The sequence below is a fragment of the Bubalus kerabau genome, chromosome 2, assembly GCF_029407905.1.
Source record: "Bubalus kerabau isolate K-KA32 ecotype Philippines breed swamp buffalo chromosome 2, PCC_UOA_SB_1v2, whole genome shotgun sequence".
Taxonomy (NCBI): domain Eukaryota; kingdom Metazoa; phylum Chordata; class Mammalia; order Artiodactyla; family Bovidae; genus Bubalus; species Bubalus kerabau.
Window position 1 is genome coordinate 6,653,394 of NC_073625.1, and position 21,873 is coordinate 6,675,266.

The 21,873-nt window shown below is 48.4% G+C and overlaps 1 protein-coding gene across 10 annotated transcripts in view; it reads right to left on the reverse strand.

The window, feature by feature from the left end:
- Nucleotides 1–10,957: 10,957 nt before the first annotated feature.
- Nucleotides 10,958–21,873, reverse strand: part of PSD3 (pleckstrin and Sec7 domain containing 3) — a 616,838-nt gene continuing 605,922 nt past the window's right edge. For all 10 annotated transcript variants that reach the window (XM_055566944.1, XM_055566946.1, XM_055566948.1 and 7 more), the window contains one exon: nucleotides 10,958–18,832. In XM_055566944.1, coding sequence (XP_055422919.1) covers nucleotides 18,617–18,832 — 216 coding nt within the window. In that variant the 3' untranslated portion in view covers nucleotides 10,958–18,616. The remainder of the gene's footprint in view (nucleotides 18,833–21,873) is intronic.

Consider the following 21,873-nt stretch of genomic DNA (forward strand, 5'->3'; position numbering starts at 1 on the left):
GACTCACACAGTGAATCAGAATAATAACAACAACAATAAAAATAGCAACGAAAACTCGCTAAGCACTTTAAGTGCTGTGTACTAGGCTAGGAACATTGTCTCTTCTATTACCTCATTTGACCCTGAAATAACACTGAGAGCTAAGTTCTGAGCATCCTTGCTCTAAGATAAAGAGAAGACAGCCTTCCTGGTTCTCATGGGATAATATCAGCCGTCCAGATAAGAGTATATCCACACATCCTACAAAACCATGCAAATAACAAGGGAGTTCAAGGGAAACTACCCTTAAAAGCATGATACAGCATGTTGTCCTTGAAAGGAGAAGAGAGATCTGAAACTTTAAATTGCACATTGAGTAGGAAAAGAAGTATCAGAACAAATGTGAGACAGCTCTAGAATCCCTGCTGAAGGGGAGAATCAGAAACTGCACAGGGAACAGAGGAGAGGAGCAGGGTACAGGCTAGTTGTGGGGGAACACGGCAAAGACCAGCACCCAACAGAGGGGCCCACCTGGTGGAAGAAATTCTGAGAACCACTCCGAGACCTGGTGGAGCTGAGCACTGGCTCAAAGGGACAGGAAAGGAAGGACATGACAGTGTCCAGAATTTGAGATGGAAATCTGGGGAAAGCACTTTCTAGCAGAGGGGGAGGAACTTGGCTGTGACGGGGGAGGATGAAACAAGAGGTAGAAATTAAGGATCCCATTGAAACAAAGCTTTCTATTAAGGGATCTTTCTGTTACAGGATTTTTCTATATGAAGGATCTGGCACCCCACTCCAGTACTCGTGCCTGGAAAATCCCATGGGCAGAGGAGCCTGGTAGGCTGCAGTCCATGGGGTCGCGAAGAGTCCGACACGACTGAGCGACTTCACTTCCACTTTTCACTTTCATGCACTGGAGAAGGAAATGGCAACCCACTCCAGTGTTCTTGCCTGGAGAATCCCAGGGACGGGGGAGGCTGGTAGGCTGCCGTCTATGGGGTTGCACAGAGTCGGACACGACTGAAGCGGCTTAGCAGCAGCAGCAGCATAGAAACAAAAGCTTCCCTGGTGGCTCAGATGGTAAAGAACCTGCCTGCAATGCAGGAGAGCTGGGTTCGATCTCTGGGTCGGGAAGATCCCCTGGAGAAGGGAATGTCTACATATTCCCATATTTTTGCCTAGAGAATCCCATGAACAGAGGCATCTGATGGGTTACAGTCCATGGGGTTGCAAAGAGTCAGACATGACTGAGAGACTAAGCACAGGTTTATAAAAATGATTCAGCCTCCGTAGAAATTGTTGGTTCCTCCAAAAGCTGAACAGAGTTACCATAGTGGTTAGTAGTAGTAAAGTAGCGTAATCATTCAGTCGTGTCTGACTCTTTGTGGCCCTATGGACTGTAGCCTGCCACGGTCCTCTGTCCATGGAATTCTCCAGACAAGAATACTGGAGTGGGCTGCCATTCCCTTCTCCAGGGGATCTTCCCAACCCAGGGATTGAACCTGGGTCTTCTGCATTGCAGGCAGATTCTTTACCATCTGAACCACCAGGGAAGTCCAAATAAATTGAAAATGACTAAATGACTGAAACACATATTCACATGCAAATGTTCATGCCAGTGAACCACAGCCCAGAAGTGGAAAAAACCCAAGTGTTTATCAAGAAATGAATGATAAAACATGGTGAATGTATGCAATGGAACAGTCTTCAGCCATAAAAAGGAATGGAGTTCTGACACAGACAGCAGGCTGAAGCCTGAAGTTGTCGTGCTGAGATAAATCAGACACAGAGCACGGACACTGTGTGACTCACACACACGAGTGCTCAGATGGGCACGTTCACGGAGATGGAGGCAGAGCAGAGGTCAGTGGGTGCTGGGGCAGAGGGGAAAGCGGAGCCATGCCTCCAGGGCACAGAGCGTTCGTCTGGGGCTTCAGAAAACTTCAGAAATAGTGGGGAGGGCTCCACAACGCTGTTTGCAAGGAATGCCACTGAACTGTACACCTAAAGCCATTACAATGGCAACTCTTCTGCTGATAGGAATTTTACGAGGCACTTACAGAAGCAACTTAAAATCCAGACAGAAACTGGGTTGGAGGTTGCCAGGGACTCGAGAGAGAGCAGGGTGGGGAGTCAGCGCTTGGTTGAGCTCAGGGCTTCCTTTGGGGAGGAAGCTCCTGGGACCGGGCAGAGGTGGTGGAGGCACTGAATGCCACCCGACCAGCACCTTCCAGTGGCTGAGCTTGTATTATGTGAGTTTTAAAAAAACCTGTAAAGTAAATGCTAAAATGATCAAAGAAACAGATCGCATCAAAACAGTAAATACATAATGTCATACACACAAAAAATAGAACCTAAAATAATACGACAGATTTGACGCCAAAGATATATTAGTCACATCAACTAATATAAATGGAGTGGGCTCATCTGTTAAAAGGAAAAGGGTTTCCATGTGGCTTACAAAACAAACCCAATGCTATGATATGCACAGGTGACACGATTATCAGTAACTATATCAATAAAACAGCACTACCTTCACAAAGCAGAAGCTACACTGATTGGTGATTTTAATATGCTGCTCATAGTCCAAGACAGATCATGAGTGGAAGACATTTAAAAATTCAGAAGAACTAAAACAAAACAAGCCACAATCAATCAGGTAGAAGGCATAGCTATATATCAAAATTTACACCCTAATAAAAAACTAAAAATAGCATATGTTCATGGCAGCACTATTTACAATAGTCAAGACATGGAAGCAACCTAAGTGTACATTGTTGCAGGAATGGATAAAGAAGGTGTGATACTTATATACAATGGAATATTACTTGGCCATAAAAAAGAATGAAATATGGATGGACCTAGAGATCATTATACTAAGTGAAGTCAGTCCAACAAAGAAACACAAATGCCATATGATATCACTTTTATGTGTAATCTAAAATTCAACACAAATGAACATGTCTATGAAGCAGAAACAAACTCACAGGTGTGGAGTTACTTGTGGCTAACAAAGGGAGAGGGAGGGTGAGGAATAAATTGTAAGAATAGAATTAGCAGATTCTAACTGCTATATATGAACTAGATAAGCAACAGGGACCTACTGAATAGCACAGACAGCTATATTCAATGTCTTGTAATAACCTATAACGGAAAAGAATCTGAAAAAACACATGCAAAACTGAATTGCATTGCTGGACACCTGAAACTAACTTAAATTTGCAAATCAACAGTATTCAAATTAAAATATTAAAAAAAATTTATACCCTAAAATAGAGAAAAATCCCTTCTTCTCAGGAGCACATGGAACCGCCGTGGAGACTGCTCACATGGCTACAGGGGTTCAATAGGCAGAAGCAGGACACTGACACCAAGCATTTCAGTCCCTCAACAGGCCCTTCAATCATTAAAAATACCGATGGTAAGTCAGTCTTTGGTTAGAGCAGAAATGGAAATCATAACTGCAAAATGTCTTTTAAATTATGATAATGGAAATGCTATATATCACTGTATTTCACACTTAAAATAGTGACAGGAGGAAAAAGTAATAACATTAAATACTTAATAAAGGTAAATACTTGTGAATAAAAGTAATTAGATTTCTAGCTCAAACAGTAGAAAATGAAAAATTCACTAATCTAAAGAAAGCAAAAGAAAGATGGTAATAAAAAATTAAAGAAGACATGAACATAAAAACATACATCAAGTTGCAAATTCTTTGAAAAGAGCAATGAAATATAAAAACCAGTATCTAACCTAATCAAGGGAGACCTGGGAAAATGTGCAAATAAAATAAGAAGTGTTAAAGGGGAAAAAGCCATTAAAGACAGTAAACAAAAACTGTAAGAACTTAATTTGTACAATTTTATGCAAATAAAATTTTCAATGCAGACAGAATATATAATTTCCTAGGAATATACAATTTATCGACATTGACCCCAACACTGTATGTAACCAGTGTCCTTAAAAGAAATACAGGAATTTGTTAAAGATCTATTCTACAAGAAGTATTGAACCAAATAGTTCTATCAGGAATTTTTCAAAGTCCAGATAATTCTAATATTCTAAAATATTAAAAAAAGGAATTTTCAAATTATTTTTGTGAACCAAGCATAACAGTAATGAATAAACACAGAAAGTCAAACCAATTTCACTTATAAACATTGATCAAATTATTTTTTTAATTAGCAGATAGAAACTAACAACTTATTTAAAAAGAATGAATTGTGACCAAGTTATCTAGGTTTGTCCTAGAAATACAAAATGATTACAAATTAGGAAATCTGTCTGCATAATACAACATGTAAATAAAGTTAAGGAGGAAAATTCTATGATTATCTCCATGGTTACACAAAAGGCTTTACAACAAAATTTCTTGCTGATAAGAAGACTTAATAAAATAGGAACTGCAGAAACTTTAACATGATAGAAAACACACGCCTCGGTACTGAAGTCGAAGTCTGAGTTATTGTGGGAACGTTTGTGAGGGGAAAGTTGAAGGTGCCCACGGACAGCGTTACTGTGTTCTAGGAAGGAGAGCTGCCAGATAAAATACCAGACACCCACTCCGATTAGAATTCTCCGAACGTTGCATGGGACCTGCTCACACTGAGAAACTATCTGCTACCTGAAATTTAATTATGCATCCTATATTTTTCTTTGCTCAGTCTTGGCAACCGTAGATATTAACCAGTGAAATATGGCAAGAGAAAACGATTAGAAGCATAAAAACTGGAGAAGAAATGATAGGGGTTCACTGTATTAATTTTTCAAAGATATAAGTTTTCATAGCAAAAAAAAATGTCGGGAGAAAAAAAGAATCTGAAGCAATAGGAAAGCGCTCTGCTCTGTCCAGAGTCACAGAGCGGGTACAGAGAACAGTGGAGGCGGCATTCGGCCGGGGTCTCTCGCGCTCCGAGCTCAAGCCATTGACCCCCACGCTGTGTCACTCCTCCGCTCTGGGGGGACACGGTGTCTGACCCAGCAGTGCGGGAGTCATCGCGCATGGCCTCCAGCTCGGAGTGCACCTTCACTGCCCGCCCTGTGAAGCAGCTTTCCTTGCCAGGTGGCACGAAGCTTCATCCGTGGAGGAGCTGGAGGAAGATGAGCGAGAACCCTTTCTGGATCCACGAGCTCCTTCCTCAGGCCGGGCCATGTGCTGGCCCAGCGGCCGCCTCCTAAGGCCTGAATCCCCGCCAGCTCCCGGCTCCGCGGGAGCCTGGCTCCGGGGTGGCTGCATCGGGCCCTGCAGGACGGGTGGCTCGTCAGTGTCGGCTCCTACAGCCCATGGTGGTCACAGCATGCAGTGGGCAGCAGCTTCTTCGAGAATCCCCTTGGGCCATTTGCCCCATGAGACACTCTGCCTGGCTCGCCCAAAGGACAGATGTCCAGCACCTTCTAGAGACGAAAGTCCAGGAGTTTCCACGGGCACAGAGCAGACCGCTGTATCTCCCTAAGGCCTGGATTTAAAGCCCGGGGGAGAGAAGAACGCCTCCCCTTCCTCAGCCTTAGGGTAGTGGCTGCATGTTCCCTCTGCTACTTCTATTTTCTTTTGCGCTTTCGTTACCTTTTCCATGTTATTCCAACCTTCTGTTACAGTGAGTCATTTTTCATCTACATTCTCCCTGATGGAATTACTATGTGCCTTCTCTCCTGATTGAACCCTGACTGATACAATAATAGCCTTGTGGCTCTGGGCATGGACCCTGGGTTCACAACCTGCCTCCATCACTTAAGTGCGACCTGGGGCAAGTCATTTCTCCGGGTTAAATGAAAGAATGCATCTGAATGTTTGGCACAGATTGCTTCCAGCAAACACTAGTTTTCACCATTGTTACTGGCACCATTATTTTATCCAACCAGCTTGCTGCTGCTGCTGCTAAGTCGCTTCAGTCGTGTCCGACTCTGTGCGACCCCGTAGACGGCAGCCCACCATGCTCCCCCATCCCTGGGATTCTCCAAGCAAGAATACTGGAGTAGATTGCCATTGCCTCCTCCAGGGGATCTTCCCAACCCAGGGATGGAACCAGAGTCTACCGCGTCTCTTGCATTGCAGGTGGATTCTTTACCACTGAGCCACCGGGGAAGCCTCCTATCCATGGGCATATCCCTTATTATGGTGGTAGAACCTGTTTGGAAATCTTGGGGTCATCTACAGGTTGTCTCGGCCATCTACAGATTGCCCAGCAGCCAACCTCTCCATGGGGTAAACTCTAAAACAGGGATGCAGGGGGCAGATTGCTTCCAGGTCTCCCAGGGGACAAGCAGGAAGGAGACCCAGGCTGCCATCCCATCACCTTCCTTTTAACAGCTCTAGGGGAGCAGGGAGAAGAATTAAGATCCTGATTTCAAAGGAAGAAGCCAAAACAAAAATTCAGCACTGACTTGCTCTTTGGGTTGAACCATACACTCTTTTCATTAATTCTTAACTTTCAGTTAGCTCCTTGTCATACTTTTTATTATTTTTATTGGAATTTTTCTCTGAAGCTCTTCAGCAGTACTGTCTTACATATACGGGGGTTGAAGTAATACTTGGCTATATTGTTTGTGGGTATTATTGGCAGTGAAAGTGAAAGTCACTCAGTCGTGTCCGACTCTTTGTGACCCCAATGGACTATACAGTCCATGAAATTCTCCAGGCCAGGATACTGGAGTAGGTAGCCTTTCCCTTCTCCAGGGGATCTTCCCAACCCAGGAATCAAACCAGGGTCTCCTGCATTGCAGGCGGATTCCTTACCAGCTGAGCCACCAGGGAAGCACTATTACTGTCAGAAGAAAAAATATTTATTGGGTAAGTGAGTCATTTCTGGGTGGTTGGTGTGTTGGAGACTTGACCTGTAGACGAGTTTGCATTGATCTGCTATCACGTGCTGTGTGAATGTGTGGAAAAATCTCAATATGAGTTTAGAGCAGTGCTGTCCAACAGATGACAGAAATGTTGAGACGTGTGTCGTGCAGCTAAGAAACAGGATTTCTCATTGCATTTAACTTGAGTTTAAATGGTCACATGTGATTAGTGGCCACCACATCAGCAGCCACTCTTCTAAAGGATGGAGACATAACACAGGCATGCTAGATGACACTTTCTGACCTCTACTTGCAGGCTGGAGGCTGTCTAAGCCACCCTTGCTAAAATTCTCCTAAGAGTCACAAGACAAAATCAGCACCCAGTGGAGGAACCGAGATATATGCTAAAGTGTGACTGTTCCCGGGCCAGTCTCTCAAGGTCACACATCCAGTGAGGAGCAGAGTAGGGCGTTCAAGGGACTTCCCAGGAGGCTCAGTGCTAAAGAACCTGCCTGCAATGCAGGAGATGTGGATTCAATCCCTGGGTGAGAAAAATCCCCTGGAGAAGGAAATGGCAACCCACTCCAGTATTCTTGCCTGGAGAATCCCATGGACAGAGGAGCCTGGTGGGCTGTATAGTCCATGGGTTGCAAAAGTCAGACATGACTTAACGACTAAATAACAACAAAGGGAGTTAAAGCTCCTTTGGACCTCAGAATCCCTGTTCGTATCTGTTTAAGAGCAGGGGGCTTGTGAGGCCATGTACAGTGAGCACTGCCCAGGGTAGCATCTACCTCAGACCGTGGTTCTGCTGGCAAGATGACCCCTCAGCGGGGAGAAGTGCTGAAAATGATCTGGGCCGGAGCCCATGGCTGAGAACACCTAATGGCACTCACTGCCTCTCTCTGAGTCCATCTGACATGTAGTTACTCATTAAACAGCTGCTCGGGATCCAGGTTCATGGCCAGCACCTGGCAGGCAGCTGAGCAAGGTACAGCTTGCTGCCCCAGAGGAGCAAAGTGCAATGAAGGTTATAATCCGAGAGTGAGGAAGCCCTGTCTCCACTCCAATGACATTTCCGGCCATGGGATTCATCTTCATTCACGCAGTGCTAAGCACTCGGCTTTACGCTTCTGACCTTCACGAGCTTGGTCAGCGTGGATGAGTTTCCACAAGTCTGATTAACTCAAAAATATTGGCAAGATCCTGCTTTGGGCCAAGAAAGGGTAAATTCCATGAGGAAATGCTACCCAGAGGGACTCCCTGGATAGGGCTGTCAGATAAAAAACAGGATGCTCAGGTGTGTTTGTTGTTGTTCAGTAGCTCAGTCGTGTCCGACTCTGTGAGCTCATGGACTCAGCACTCCAGGCTCCTCTGTCCTCCACTGTCTCCTGGAGTTTGCTCAGATTCATGTCCACCGAGTCACCAATGCTACCAGACCATCTCATCCTCTGCCTCTGCCCCCTTCTCTGTCTGCCCTCAGTCTTTCCCAGCATCAGGGTCTTTTCCAATTTCAACTTCTGAGGCCGCCAGCGCTGAGAAGGGCCCTCATCCACCTCCGAGGGCCCACCCCCCCGGCCGCCGGCACACCTTTCCCTTCGCGGGGTGCAGCCCGGCGGCCTCCCTTCTCCGGGGGCAATGGAGTGGGGTGCGTGGACCAGGCTGCGCTCCACCGAGCACCAGGCCACGGCCGACCGCCGAGCCCGGGGAGAGGGGCCTGTGCGGCCTGGCGGGAGACCGCGGCGGCGGTCCGCGGGGCGGGCCTCCGCGCGCGGCGTCGTCCTGAGCCCGGCCTCCGGGCCGGCCGGGCGCTGAGCTCCTGGAAGGCCTCCGGGCTCGCAGGCCCCAGCGCGCGCCGAGCCCGGGGACCCCTGGGCCTGGAGGGTCGGAGGCCGGGCTCGTCCGCGCGGCCGGGCCGGCGGGGCGGTTCTCAAGCCGGCTGCGCGGCACCATCGGGGCGCCTGGGGGCTCGTGGTGGCGGAGCTGGGCCCCCGCCCGGGGGGTCGGAAGGAGGGCGGGCGCCGGGCGTCTGAGCGCTGGGATCCGGAACAACGGTGTCACCTCTCTGGTCGCTACAGGCTGGCCTCTGCGGGCAGTTCTCTCGGGCCCCAGTGCCCCCAGCGACCCCCCAGCCCACCTCCCCACTCACCTGAGGGCGGAGGACCAGTCCATCGAGGCAGCTTTGCCTGAAAAGCTCTGGGTGCGCTGTTGTGTCTCCTCCTGGAGGCTCACTCACCACCCTGGACACCGCTTTCCTTGGGTTGCTACAGCCTGGTTCCCTTTCTCTCCTAGGTGCGACTCATTGAAAGGCTCTAAACCAGCGGCCTGGTCTGCTCGGCGGCTGCCCCCAGCTCATCCGCGCACCCGGCTCCTCTCGCTTCACTGCTCATGTTTCTGCCCTCCCACCTGCTGCATTTACACCGTTTTTTCTGTCCGCTCCCAAGTCTCGGGCCAGTTTCTGCCGCGCTGCCTCCAGGTTAGGGCAGCGTCTTAGGAACCACACTGTCTCCGCACAGGCTGCTGGGGAGACGGGACCCCAAGACCCCCAGGCCCAAGCGCTGGCACCCAGTTTGCTGGGACGGGGGCCGCATGCTTTCTTTCCCTGGTGTTTGCTACATGAGGCAGCACCAGGGTCTATCTTGACCTTGTACATTTTTTTTTTTAATAACTGCAGTGTAAGATCTTACAATCTTACATAGTTCATCTGTTCCATTTTTCTGCCTGTTTAGATTTTTTTAATTCTGTCATTTAGTATAATCATTCTTTCTCAGCCTTAGGACACACACATTTTTAATAAACTTGCCTTTTGTAGCTTTAGTCAAGTTATTCATTAAAATGCTGAACAGATGGGGCCAAAAGGCAAGCTTTGCAGCAGGATCGTCTAGGTGCTATTGTGCCTTTAATTAGCACCATTCAAGTGGCGACACCCCACCAGCTGTACTAAGGTCCAGATCAGACTTCTCCATTTTGCCCAGACATGTTTCATTAAAGACCCTGTTAAATTCCTTGTTAGGGCTCAGGTATTCTGCCTACTGTAGTCTTCTAATCTGCCTAATCTTATCAATACAAAATCCGAAATCAATGTGTCTGAAGTGGTTTGTTCTTGGCAAACCCTGACGGCATCCAAGAACTGCTGCTTCCTTATCACTCACTCTGAAGCCTCGGCCGGAGTTAAAGGCAAGCTGGCTGCGCAGGGCACCCGGAGCTCAGCCAGGCTCCAGCAGGAGACGGGTCTGGGCCTGCCTCCCAGACTTGCTGCTGCTCACAGGTGCTCAATAAAGCCTGACTCAGCAGTCTCTCTGGACACGCCCACAGTGCGGAAGAGACTTAGTCCAGAGATGGTTTTAGAGTTGTTGCTGTTTTCATTATAATATCTTAATTGGCCCTGCGTTTTAGTTTCCTCTCATATACGTTCATGTTTCAGAAATGATCTCTAGTTCCTTTGGTTCTAATATTAATTGTGCAATAACCAGAATATGACAAGATACACAAAACCCCCACCTCCAGAAGACACCCAACTGGGCAATGAGGGTTCTTGCCTTGTTTTTGAATTTTTAAAATCAAGATCTCATCAACATAAATGCGTTACTTTCATGTGTACGATATGACTCAGTATTCGTACAGGAGGATCCACATTTGGAGGAATTTTGGTGGCAGCCAAGGCCCTCCCCCGCCCCCAGCCACCCGCCCCTGTGAGATTCAGTCCTCCTAGATCGCTAATATTCAGCAGGTAAGTGATTGGGGTGGAATTTTATTTTTCTCGTTTTCCAAGTCAACAGATGTTATGTTGGGCACTGAGTTAGGTTCCCAGGGCCCGCATGCACATCTGAGCCTCTTGCCTGGGAGGGCGGCGGTCACCTCCTGGCCCCTCGGCCTTGATGAGAAGTGCTAGAGTGAGCAGGAACATGCGCATTCTTGAAATTACTTCAAACAGCTTCATCCGTCCGTCCCCAGAGCCCCTGATGAAGGCTTCTCAGCATACTTTCAAGGAGCCCAGCGGGGGTGTGGCAGGGTGAACAGTCTGAATTTCTTACCCCTCCAGCCAGCTACCCAGGCCAAAGCTCTTGCTGTGGCATTGTGGTTGGCTTTTCATGTGACGGGGTGTGTTGTGTTGTGTTAGTTGTTAGAGTTATTATTCTAGCCACTTACTAAATAAGCAAATAACATTCCTCCAAAATGACTGAAATCAGTTGGATTTATTTCTTTCTAAAGTTTGTACATTTACATATATCATATACATATTTTAAATCCTTCACTATTTTGCATGATTTCTATTACATAAAAACCATTTAAATGCAATAAATTCTGTTGTTGTAAAACAACAAATTATCTCCAACTTATAAAAACACAGGAACAGTTATATTCATGAACATTTACACAGGAGAGAAATGTACTCTATACATCACAGCTTCTATACACATCAGGTGACTCACTGGTCTGCATGGTTTAGCTTTACCTCAACAACAGTGAAATAGGGCAATATTTATATACAACTATTTTAATAAAAAATAAAGCAATTGTAAAATGTAAACTTAATTTTCAAAATATTCTTCCAACACTTTAACAATATCCACAGAAATCACTGTTCCCCTCAAAAGGTGACCACCACAACTGCCGCGCTCCTCGGGGAGACGGCGTTTCTCGAGTCTGGTGGGCGACCAGGAACAGGTTTCCTACAGGGGCTGGGACCACGAGCTCGCCCAAGGCTGCCAGTGTGACGGTCTGGCCACTGAAAAGGAGCAGGCTGCCATTTGATCACTACTTTTCACAATGTGCAGGGACCTATGGCACCAGGACCGCGATGAAGTGGAAGGGACTGGGGAGGAAACCCTGTCGGTGAAGGGAGGATCTGAGCCCCAGTAAACATAACCCGGTTCATAGGCCGGCCAAGTTCAAGGCTCGTTTTATGTGGTAAAGGCTGCAGACCACTGCCCTTCCGCCTGCCCTACGGGAAGCGGGGCCGCGGTACCAGCTCTCCGCTTGTGTCAATTCCGCTCTGGAAACAGCCTCCGAGAACCCCAGGAGAAGAGAACCCCAGAGGACCATGCCGGGGCCTTTGCCCAGCAGCTCTCACAGGGCCCCGGTGGGACATCGCCACAGAGGGCTGCCTCCCCTGACCCCTCCACGGAAATGAAACCTTATCCGCTTCCAGAAATGCGGGTGCGAAGGCAAAGATATCATCTGTCCCTGGTTACAGGCCAGAGGGCCACCTTCTTTCTCGCCAAGACAAAGGACGTGGTCTTGGTTTCGGTCATGTGTCACCACGGGGACGCGGGCACCCTCGGCAGGGTCAGCCGGGTGGACAGCTGGGCCCCTGCAGCCCCGGAAGGTGCCCGTGGACCAGCCCTGGGCTCCGAGGAGCCACTCTTTGCGGAGAGTCACCTGCCAGCCTCCGCGGGGTCCGAGCAGGAGCCCAGGCCCCAGTGGGACCTGAACCGAGCTTGTGCCTGGGGCTCCCGGAGGGCACCTCCAGAATTCTCCCTAGTAACCAACATTTTTCAGGAATTAACACTAAGGTGCTTTTTCTTTTATAACACTGTTGGTGAAAGCCGAGCCTCCAGCCTGCGAAGGGAAACCCGTCACAGCCAGGCTCCTCCCCTGTCCAGCCGCTCCGCCCAGCTCGGGCCTCGGAGGGCTGTGTTCCTCCCCGTGACCCCCTCACAAAGGAACCTGTGACCGAGCAGCTGCCCCGCCACCCAGGACGCTGGGGAGCAGAGGGCCCCCACCTGCCAGCCAGCCCCTCCCCGCGCAGCGTCTCTCCAGGTCCTGCCTGCCCTGGGGGGCCTGCAGGCCGCGGCCACCTTGGTCCATACCCGAAGCAACGCTCTGGCGCTCTGCGTCTCGAGTTTACATGACTCGGGGCACTCACTGTGTACACGTGTGCAAGCGTGTGTACACATGCCAGAGGCCCCATGTACCAGAGCCCTCAGGGCAGAGGACAGGCCACAGCGGGCCTCCCCCGGGCAGAGGCCGGCGGCTCACACCTTCCCCTTTAACTCTTGTTCCTACAACTTAGAAGTATCCTAAGGGCGTTAGAGTCAATGTGCATACATACTCTCCACGCAGGAGATATTATTATCCAGGCCAAAGGGTTACTTGACTTTACATTAAAAATCCCAACGGTCCAAATGACTAAGACCCCACATTAAAATTTTAAAGTTTGTTACTCCTTTTTGTATGTGGTTTCTGAATCTAAGGGATGCTTCTGCAAATCACTGTGGTTCTCAGGAGGAAACACGCTAGTGGAAAAGAGACCCCGCGGGGACGCAGGGCCAGAGCCCCGCACGTCCAGGACAGATGAGGAAACGGGACGCAACCGCAACACTAGTTTGAGACTACAGGTAATTCAGAAAACGACTCAAGTGCAGCCGCCGCAGTCGGGCCGAGGCTGAGCCCTTTAGCCAACGGCTCCCACGCTCTGAATCGGACCCGCGGGACGACAGGCAGGCGTGTGTAGACAGACGCACTGCACTCAACCACTCACTCACACACACTCAGTTTTGCTTTAAATTACACCAACATGCTGGTTAATAAAGTTTTACTCTCTAGTGATCTATTTATACACCGTTAAGATAAGCAGTAAGCTCAGACAACTAAGGCCAGCGGCTCTTCTTTGGGGAGAGGCAGGAAAAGAGACCTAAGTATAAAAATATTAAAGTTTTCACCTGGTCCACAGTCTGTCCTGACATTCTTTTACCTGTGACTTGACGCTTAGCTGGTGCAGCCATAGACCCGGAGGGCAGTCCTGGGTCTCGGGGAGCCTGACCTACTGCAGGGGTTGGTGGTGTTCTTCAAGGTGAAGAGGGTGAGGCCGCGGGGCTGGGAGGGTGGTGGGAGCTGCTGTAAAATAGTCACAGGTACGTAAATGATATGCCGGGCACTTAGCTGACTCTTCTGAAAGCTCTGTTTTCTGGACTAATTACAGCAATAAAGAACGTGCGCTCTAAAGCGCCACATTTTGTAATAAGCCCCAAATCGTCAGTTTGACTTGAAGTGCTCTTAATACTGAAGATGCTAAGACTGCACAGGTTGCCTGTGGTTTTTTTTTTTTCTTTCTGTATATTTCAAATTATAATGAGCTACCCCCACCCCAGCATTGTACACAGTACACTGAAATAGTTTAACAAAGTTAGTTCAGAGTCCTTTTTGCTCTGGTGAGTCAAAGCTCAAAGATGAAGTTTCCTAGCATAAAATCTTATTATTAAAAAAAATTAATCAAAATATCATTTGAATTTAAGTTTAATAAAACAGTACCACTATATAGACTCTCAAAAAACTGCATTATATATTCAATCCTATGAGGTTTTTACTTGCTTGTCATATCACACTGGTTAAGGACAAAAATAAATCTGATGTACATACACTGTATACTGATGTACAATCTACACATTGATACATATAGGTACATACAACGATAAATACCGACAATTACAACACCGGCAGGAGACAGGAAGCATACTCGTTGATGTCTGACACACTATTAATATAAACATTCTCCAAAAGCCTGCGACATTACAGATGCACACGTAAATCACAGAGGGTGAGCCAAAGAGACCTAGGAAACCTACCGTATATACAACTACTTGACCTGTGGTGTGTAATGACCAGGCCATTGCAGTCAAGCCCACAGCCTGCCCTGAAGGGCCACGTCTTTCCTGACTCTCTCTCTCTCTGAGGACGCCCTCCCTAGGCACTGGCCACTCGCGGTCCCAGGCAGAGGCGGCCCACTTGGGCTGCGGGTGCTCTGGGCACAGGAGGAAAACGGCAATGGCTCTGGACCTCAGTCCTTGGAGAGTGAGACACGGGTGAGAGAGCAGAGGCGGGGCAGAGCCCCTCATGGCCGTGGGGGTATTCCACAGTGTGAGCCGCTCATCTCGGAGGTCCTCCGGGGGTGACTGCCCGGGGTGGACTGCTGGCCCAGGAGACAGCCAGCCAGAGAGCCTTGGAACCGGGAAGGCGCGGAGGCCCAGCTCCTTACAACGCGGACTGATCTGTCAAAGGAACTCAGGCGCTCCATGAAGAAAAGCGGGTGCTGGTTGAGGCCTGGCCACCCTCGTCATCAGCCAGGCTCGACGCGGAGCCAGTCCTCGCTGACACTCTGGTTCCCACTTAACAGCACTAATGCATCAACTGCAAAGACTCTGTTGAAAAGCGAGCAGAGCAGGGCTGACCACTGCTGCAGCTGAGGAAGTGGGCTCCCCCGACTGCCGAGCCCCAGCTGGGCCCCCAAGAAGCTCCACTGTGGAGCTCCGGACCCTCAAGACTGGGAAACGCCCTGTGAACTCAGGCTTAAAAAAGCTTGACGGGTGACTACAAGGAAAAACACCAAAAGAATCCAATTCCAGTGACCTAGTAACTAAACCCAAGGAAGGGTTCTATGTAAGACGGTGGAGAAGCTTCTCAAAGGTCAACTTTTCCCCAGCTGTCTACGGTTAGGGGTGAAGGCAGAGAAGAGGTGCAGTGCGCGGCCAAAGCCAGCCCCGCCTGATGTGAGAGCATCTCCCTCATCTCTGTGGCCAGAGCTGGCAGGCCAGGGCCAGCAGGAGGCACCTTCTCTGCTGGGCAGGTGCCCCCTCTCCAGGCTCAGGGGGTCCTGCTTTGGCCGCAGGGTGAAACACACCCTCCGGAGGCCGATCCTCGGTTGGCCTTGGGGAGCCGGGTGGATTTTCTCTCCCAGAATCAACTCCTTCACCTCCCTGCTAACTAGGAAGCACGCCTCATGTTCGCAACGAGGGTTGCAGCTGGAGAAGCAGAGGACCCTTCCCGGTCGCCCCTCCTCTTTAGCTGAGATCAACAGAACAGGCCCACAGGGCTGCAGTCCCCAGACACCTCTCCACACGCTGGTTTTACTGAGGTTAATCAGATGCACAGAGGTGTTGCTTGGTCTAATCAGGCGTTACTAAGAGTCAGCAGATGATGGTTTTTAAGAAAAGCATACTTCAAACGATGTCTACGGCTGGCAGTAAAATAAGGACCCTGCACCCTAATAACTAAGTCTTGATTGCTAAAGAGAACCCCTGGTCCTTCCCTGGAAATGCCAACACATGAGGTGGGGGTATACCTTGAGACAGCTGCTTCTAAAATAGGCAATTCTGCCCCATGACTGTCACCAAGGTACTCTGGTGACTCTCAAGGTTTTCTAGACTAAAAGCTGATATGAGGTGTATTTCTGTAGAGAGGACCTATTAGATGGAGGCTGACCTCAAGGCTCTGGTGCTGAGGGACGGGTAAGGGGATGGGTGAAGGCTGGGGGCAGGACCTTCAGGAGGAAGCCGGGCCCCCTGTACCGTGAATGGGGAGCCAGGAAGGGGAAGGTCTTCAGTGTCCCCTGACCAGACACCCCAGGGAAGCAGTGCTCACAGAGGAGTCACGGCTGGCTAGGGGCAAGCCTCGGAGAGTCCAGTCTCAGGAGAGGCCCTGCCTCCCACAGGACGAGCTCCTGTCCTGCGAGGGGCACTGTGCCAGACAGTCCAGAGGCCTCGGGGTGGGTGGGGGGCGACTCTTAGCTCTTGACCTAGCGACAGCAGTCTGGGATCCTGGCCCACAGCATGACCTCTGCGGCTGTTTCCCGGGACCAACTGTGGGAACACGGCATATACAGCAGCTTGCAAAGCGCCCGCTCAGCTATCTCTCCATAGGCACGTCCAGGAGCTCTGGAGACGCATCAGCGAGTCACGCAGCAAGTGCCGATGCTGACCAGGATTTCAAAGCCGCGACGCTGCCTAAATGCCGCAGCAAGTACCATTCCACGTCCTGTACAGACGCTAAGGGACACACACAGAGACACTCGACACACACAGACACACACAGACACACACAGACTGGGAGCACACACATTCAAGCCAGTCAAGGATGTTTCTTTTTCTTTAGTTATTGAAGAGATGACGTGGTCTCGGCACCTCTCTCCCCTCTGCTTAGGATAAAGATCTAGGCAGAAAACACACATGCTGATGATTCCAATTCTAGGAAGAAAGACTAGTTCCTTGTAGAAACCGTGGATTCAGTCAGAAGCACTACAAAGAAAGAACCAGGTACACGGGACATGTTGGTAACCACCCTGGTGGTTTCTAGGTTTCTTGAAACAAATTCAATTACTGCCTTTACCTAAACAAGACAAGAGGGTTAGAGGGAGCTTTTCAAAGATGTGGCAAAAATGCCACAAAGCAAGCAGCTATAACCTTAGAGAGGGGCTTCTCTCCTGGGCACCAGCAAACATGGGCATTTCTGCAGCCGACGGAAGTGCTAATAAATAGTCCTGTGTAAACGCTGGTGCATCAGGACAAGATACCACTAGAAACTGCAGGGTTCAAAAGTGGGTTTTTCTCTGACTCCCTGGAACTGTGCTATCCGCGCAGAGTCCCTGCATCTTTGGTCATAGTACCTTAACTAGTAAACTGAGCATAACCAGAGCAAATGTCTGTGGGAGAGAGAAGAATATTCAGAGTGATTCTATTAGTTCCAAAGTTGCGGAGATTCTAGGGTTAAGGGTCGCCAAGTTTTCAAGTTTCAAAACCAGAAACTTTTAACTCAGAGTGGGCACACTTTTCATCTCTCTCTCCTCCTCAATAACATACTGTTCTGTTTATTGTCCTGATTTTCAAAGGGACTGTCCCTCGAACAAGCTTATGACTGTTCTGAGCAGAGGCGAAGAAATGATTTAGAATCAAGGATTTACTCTGGGGACAGTTCAGAACAGAGGACAAGCAGTGGTCACGGGGGTGAAGGCAAGACCAGACCAGGGGATGCTGCGTTGCCACCATGAGGCAGAGTCCTCAGCTCTGCAACCATAATTCCTTCAGATTTCATTCCTTTCAGATTTGACTATGAAGAAGCAACATCCTATTGCCAAGGAACTCTAGGGAAAAGCTACGTCTTCCTTTCTTATTTTGCTTTGATTAAGGAGAGAAGGGCTCCATTTTGATATTTTTAGGAAGACCCCCAATTCTTACAACCAGGAGATAATGCCGTGCTCATGTATATAAAAGAATCTAATTCCTGGCCGGCAGGCTGTCCATCGCAGATGGCTCTGGATCCCTCGTCTGGACGCTGCGGGGGTGAGGTAACAATTTCCTGCGGACCCAACACACGCCTGCTGCTGTAGCCCCGAGAGTCCGTTATCGCCACTGAGATGCTGTGTTTGGAAAATACAATGGACTTGCGGCCGTCTTGCCTCAGCCTCTGAGACTCCACTTCCCTCCTCCTTGCTGGGCTGAAATGGAATCCACACTTCCAGCGAGCTAGTGCGCTTCCTGCATTCCCAGTCCTGAGGTCCTCACCCCCCGCCCCACTTTGGGCCGGGGCTCAACACCAAGTGCTCAGAGGCCCAGGGTCACAGAGCAACAGTGCCTCCCTCCACGGTAACTCTTAAGCGAACTTCTGCGCATGATTCCGCCTCTGTGACTGGGCAAGGTTTCACAAGAAAAGGCTCCTACCAACTCTGGCTAGAATTTTCTAAACTACAAAGGTTTGTCCAGTTAAGTGTTTCACAATGGATTCAATGTTTAAAAAAAAAAAAAAAAGTGTAACAGCTGATTTGAGAGTACACAAAACAAGTGAGCAGAGTGCAAACGAGAGAAACCGGAGAAGTGACCCACAATCCATTCTGAATCGTGTCCCCTCCTCACAAAAGGTGCATTAGTCATCAGGTAGCAAGTCATCAAAGCAAAGAAATCAAGAGCAAAGAGATGACCTGTACAGAAACTAACAAAAATATACAGTGGGAAAGGTTACCAATGCACCATTTAGTCACAGACATTTTTTTTTTAAATATATTCATGGATTTACCAGAAAGATCTTGAAAACCTCTTGTTTTGCTCCACGACCAGCACTTCCTGGCCGCAGATGGAGCCTAAGTGACTTTCTGCTTAATGCTCGGCGTTTCAGGTCGGTGGTCTTTCCTCTCTGACACGTTGCGCTTGACCTTGGCAGTGACCGGGGACGTGTCTGGGTTCAGCGAGGGGCTGGAGTGCGACTTCTTCAGGCCCGCGGGGCCCCCTCTGCCGCCGCTCAGGAGCTCCAGGCCCCCCTCTTTCAGGAGGCGGACGTACATCTCGTAGCGGGTTTTCTGTGGGGAGTCAGAGAAGAGGGGTCAGGGACACTGTCACAGAGCAAGGCACAAGCCAGCCCATGGCCCAGGAAAGGGCTGGCTCTCAGGAGACTGACTGAGGGGTTCACTGATTTGAGGAGAGACTGTGGGTTCTCCTTTGTTCTGCATTTTTGCAGGAATGGTGTGCAGATGGAGGAAGCATGCTTCCTGAATGCTCAGCACCAGACAATGTAGCCTCTGGTTTTGGGGACCAGAAGGTGCTCAGGCCTGCAGCCACTCGGGCCACCTCGTGGGCCATGGCCGAGGCCTCCCCTGAACCTGGCGGGGGCACCCGGTTCTCCACTTCCAGCTTGAGGAAGCAGTTGGTGATGGACTTACACTCCTGACCCAACAGAAACACTCACACTTCCTGGAACTTAAGCTCCTGACCCGACGGGACCACTCACGCTTCCTGGAAGCTGGCCCTGGTTTCCTGTGACTGCATTTCTGCTAGGATTACCAACTTCTCAGAGTTTCTTGTGAAACCTCAAATTATTTCCTGATGCTTTTCTTCATTCTGCACATTTATGTTTTTTTCATCAACTGTTCGTTGAGTGTCTACTATGTTTTAAACGACTCCTTGATTTTCCTGTCTTGAGCATCTTGTTCTAAGAATAATTGAGAAGAACACTGTAGAGACTGTTTTTCTCTAACCCTAATTGATGCTCCTGCTTTTTTTTTTTAAGTTTGTATCCAATCACTATATAGAGCTATTTTATATATACGTCGCAAATTATAGAAGGGTCTCGGATTCTCAGTTTGATAGACTGTAAAATAAGTCTCCCATCACAGTGATTCAACACAGGAAGGATTTGTAGAGGCCTAAAGTATTTTCTTTCTAAACAAAAGAACACATCTGTTATAAATTGTCTCAACAAAGGCAGGCAAAGTCTGTTACAACAATAAATCTTTTAGAGATTTGTCAGGTTAGATTGAGATTTTGTATATCTCAGTTTTAAGTTAATAATTATGAAGCTGAAGCTACTGGAAGCTACTTTTTCAAGTTGTTTTGTTCAAAAGTAGGGAAAAGCCACTAGCCCTTAGGTCTGCTCTGGGTTTGGTCAGCGTCCATGTTGGGGTGCCAAGCTTTGGTTGGTGAAGATGACATTTATAAGGTACCCACACGCTAACTGCAGGTTATTAATAAAAGAATCACACACAACTGGTACATTATCATCCCTGTCTTACAGGAAAGGAAAGAGAGGCAGCGATAAGTCCAGGAGACACAGAAGTGACGTCAGGATCTGGACTCAGGGACCTGACTTTAGAACCCACACTCTGAAGCTCTATGTCCTCCCTGGATGTGAAAACACACTCGTGAGTGTGTACTTTAGGATGACAACTCTGTCACACGCTGAAGGTTTGGCCAATCAAAAGCCACTTTCAATCCCCCTCCTCTCCTACGTCCCTCCCACTACAAAGGTTGATAAAACCAAACACTGACTTTCCCAGACTCTCTTGCAGCTAAGATGGATTGTGTGACGCTTTGGCCACTGAGGGGTAAGGAGAACGCACCTGGGGAAGGGACTTGCTTTCTGATAAAGAGGGGCTTAGGAGAATCACTGGTGTCAGCCCTTCCCTCATATTCCTAAAGCTGCAACCCATGACACAGGCAGCAGGCACGAAGCAGAGGGGCGGTACGCAAGGCCTGAGAGGGAGGCAAAGACAGAGAGAGCCCAGGCTCTTGCACACAGAGTGGCTGGACCCAGCGCTCATTGTCCCCGCTACCTATGACTGTCTCATTAAGCGTGAATCGTACATTCCACTCTTCATCAGGTAGTGGTATTTTCCCCACATTTTTTTCTTCCAGTTCCTCAGAGATACAATTGACACGCAGCACTGTGTAAGTTTCAGGTGTACAGCATAATGATATGATGTCTATACATCACGGAAGAGTGATCACAGCAAGTTTAGTGAACATCCCTTGTGTGATACAGACACGAAACTAAAGGAACAGAAGAAAAAGGATTTTCTTTGAGATGAGAACTCTTAAAGATTTATCCTAACAACTTTAATATACAGCATGGAGCAGTGCAATCTCACTTATCACGTGTTCCATCACATCCTAGCACTTACTAACTTTGTAAGTGGGCGTCTGTACCTTTTGACTGCCTTCATCCAATTTCTCCTCCCCTAACGGATCTCCAGAAAGCTGATCTCTTCTGTTATGAGTTTGTTTATTCATTTGTTTGTTTTCTATGTAGAAATTACCTACAACACTGTTAGCTCCAGTTATACAGACACAGTGATTCAACACTTCTGTACATTTCAAAATGATCACCATGATAAGTCTAGTTACCATCTGTTACCATGTAAAGATGTCACATAATTATTGATTCATTTATTTTGCAACTAGAAGTCTGTGTCTCTCGACCGCCTCACCTGTTTCCCTCCTTACCCCAGCCCTCTCTCCTCCGGCAGCCACCTGTTAGCTCTCTGTATCTATGGCTCTGTTTCTGTTGTTCTATCTGTTCATTGGTTTTGTTTTTTTTAGATGCCACTTATAAATGAAATAATGTAGTATGTGTCTTTCTGACTTATTGCACTAAGCATATCACCCTCTCGGTCCATTCATATTGTCAGAAATGGTAGGATTTCACTCTTTTTTATTACTGAGTGGTCTTCCATTGTACATGGACCACATCTTCTTTGTCCATTCATCTGGTGGTGGACTGATGTTGCTTCCGTATCTTGGCAGTTGTAAACGATCCTGCCATGAACACTGGAGCGCACTATCTTTTTAAGTCCGTGTGTTAATTTTCTTCACATATACACCCAGACGTGGGAGTTGGATGACGTGGTAGTTCTATTTCTAGTTTTTTGAGGACGGCCCTACGTTTTCCACAGTGGCTGCCCTTGTTGTTTTTAATTGAGGTATAGTTGATTCACAACCTTGTGTTAGTTTAAGGTCTGTAGCAAAGTGATTCCATTTCATATAAATATTTTATATAAATCTTTATATGAGTGAAGGTTGCTCAGTCGTGTTTGACTCTTTGTGACCCCATAGACTGAACAGTCCA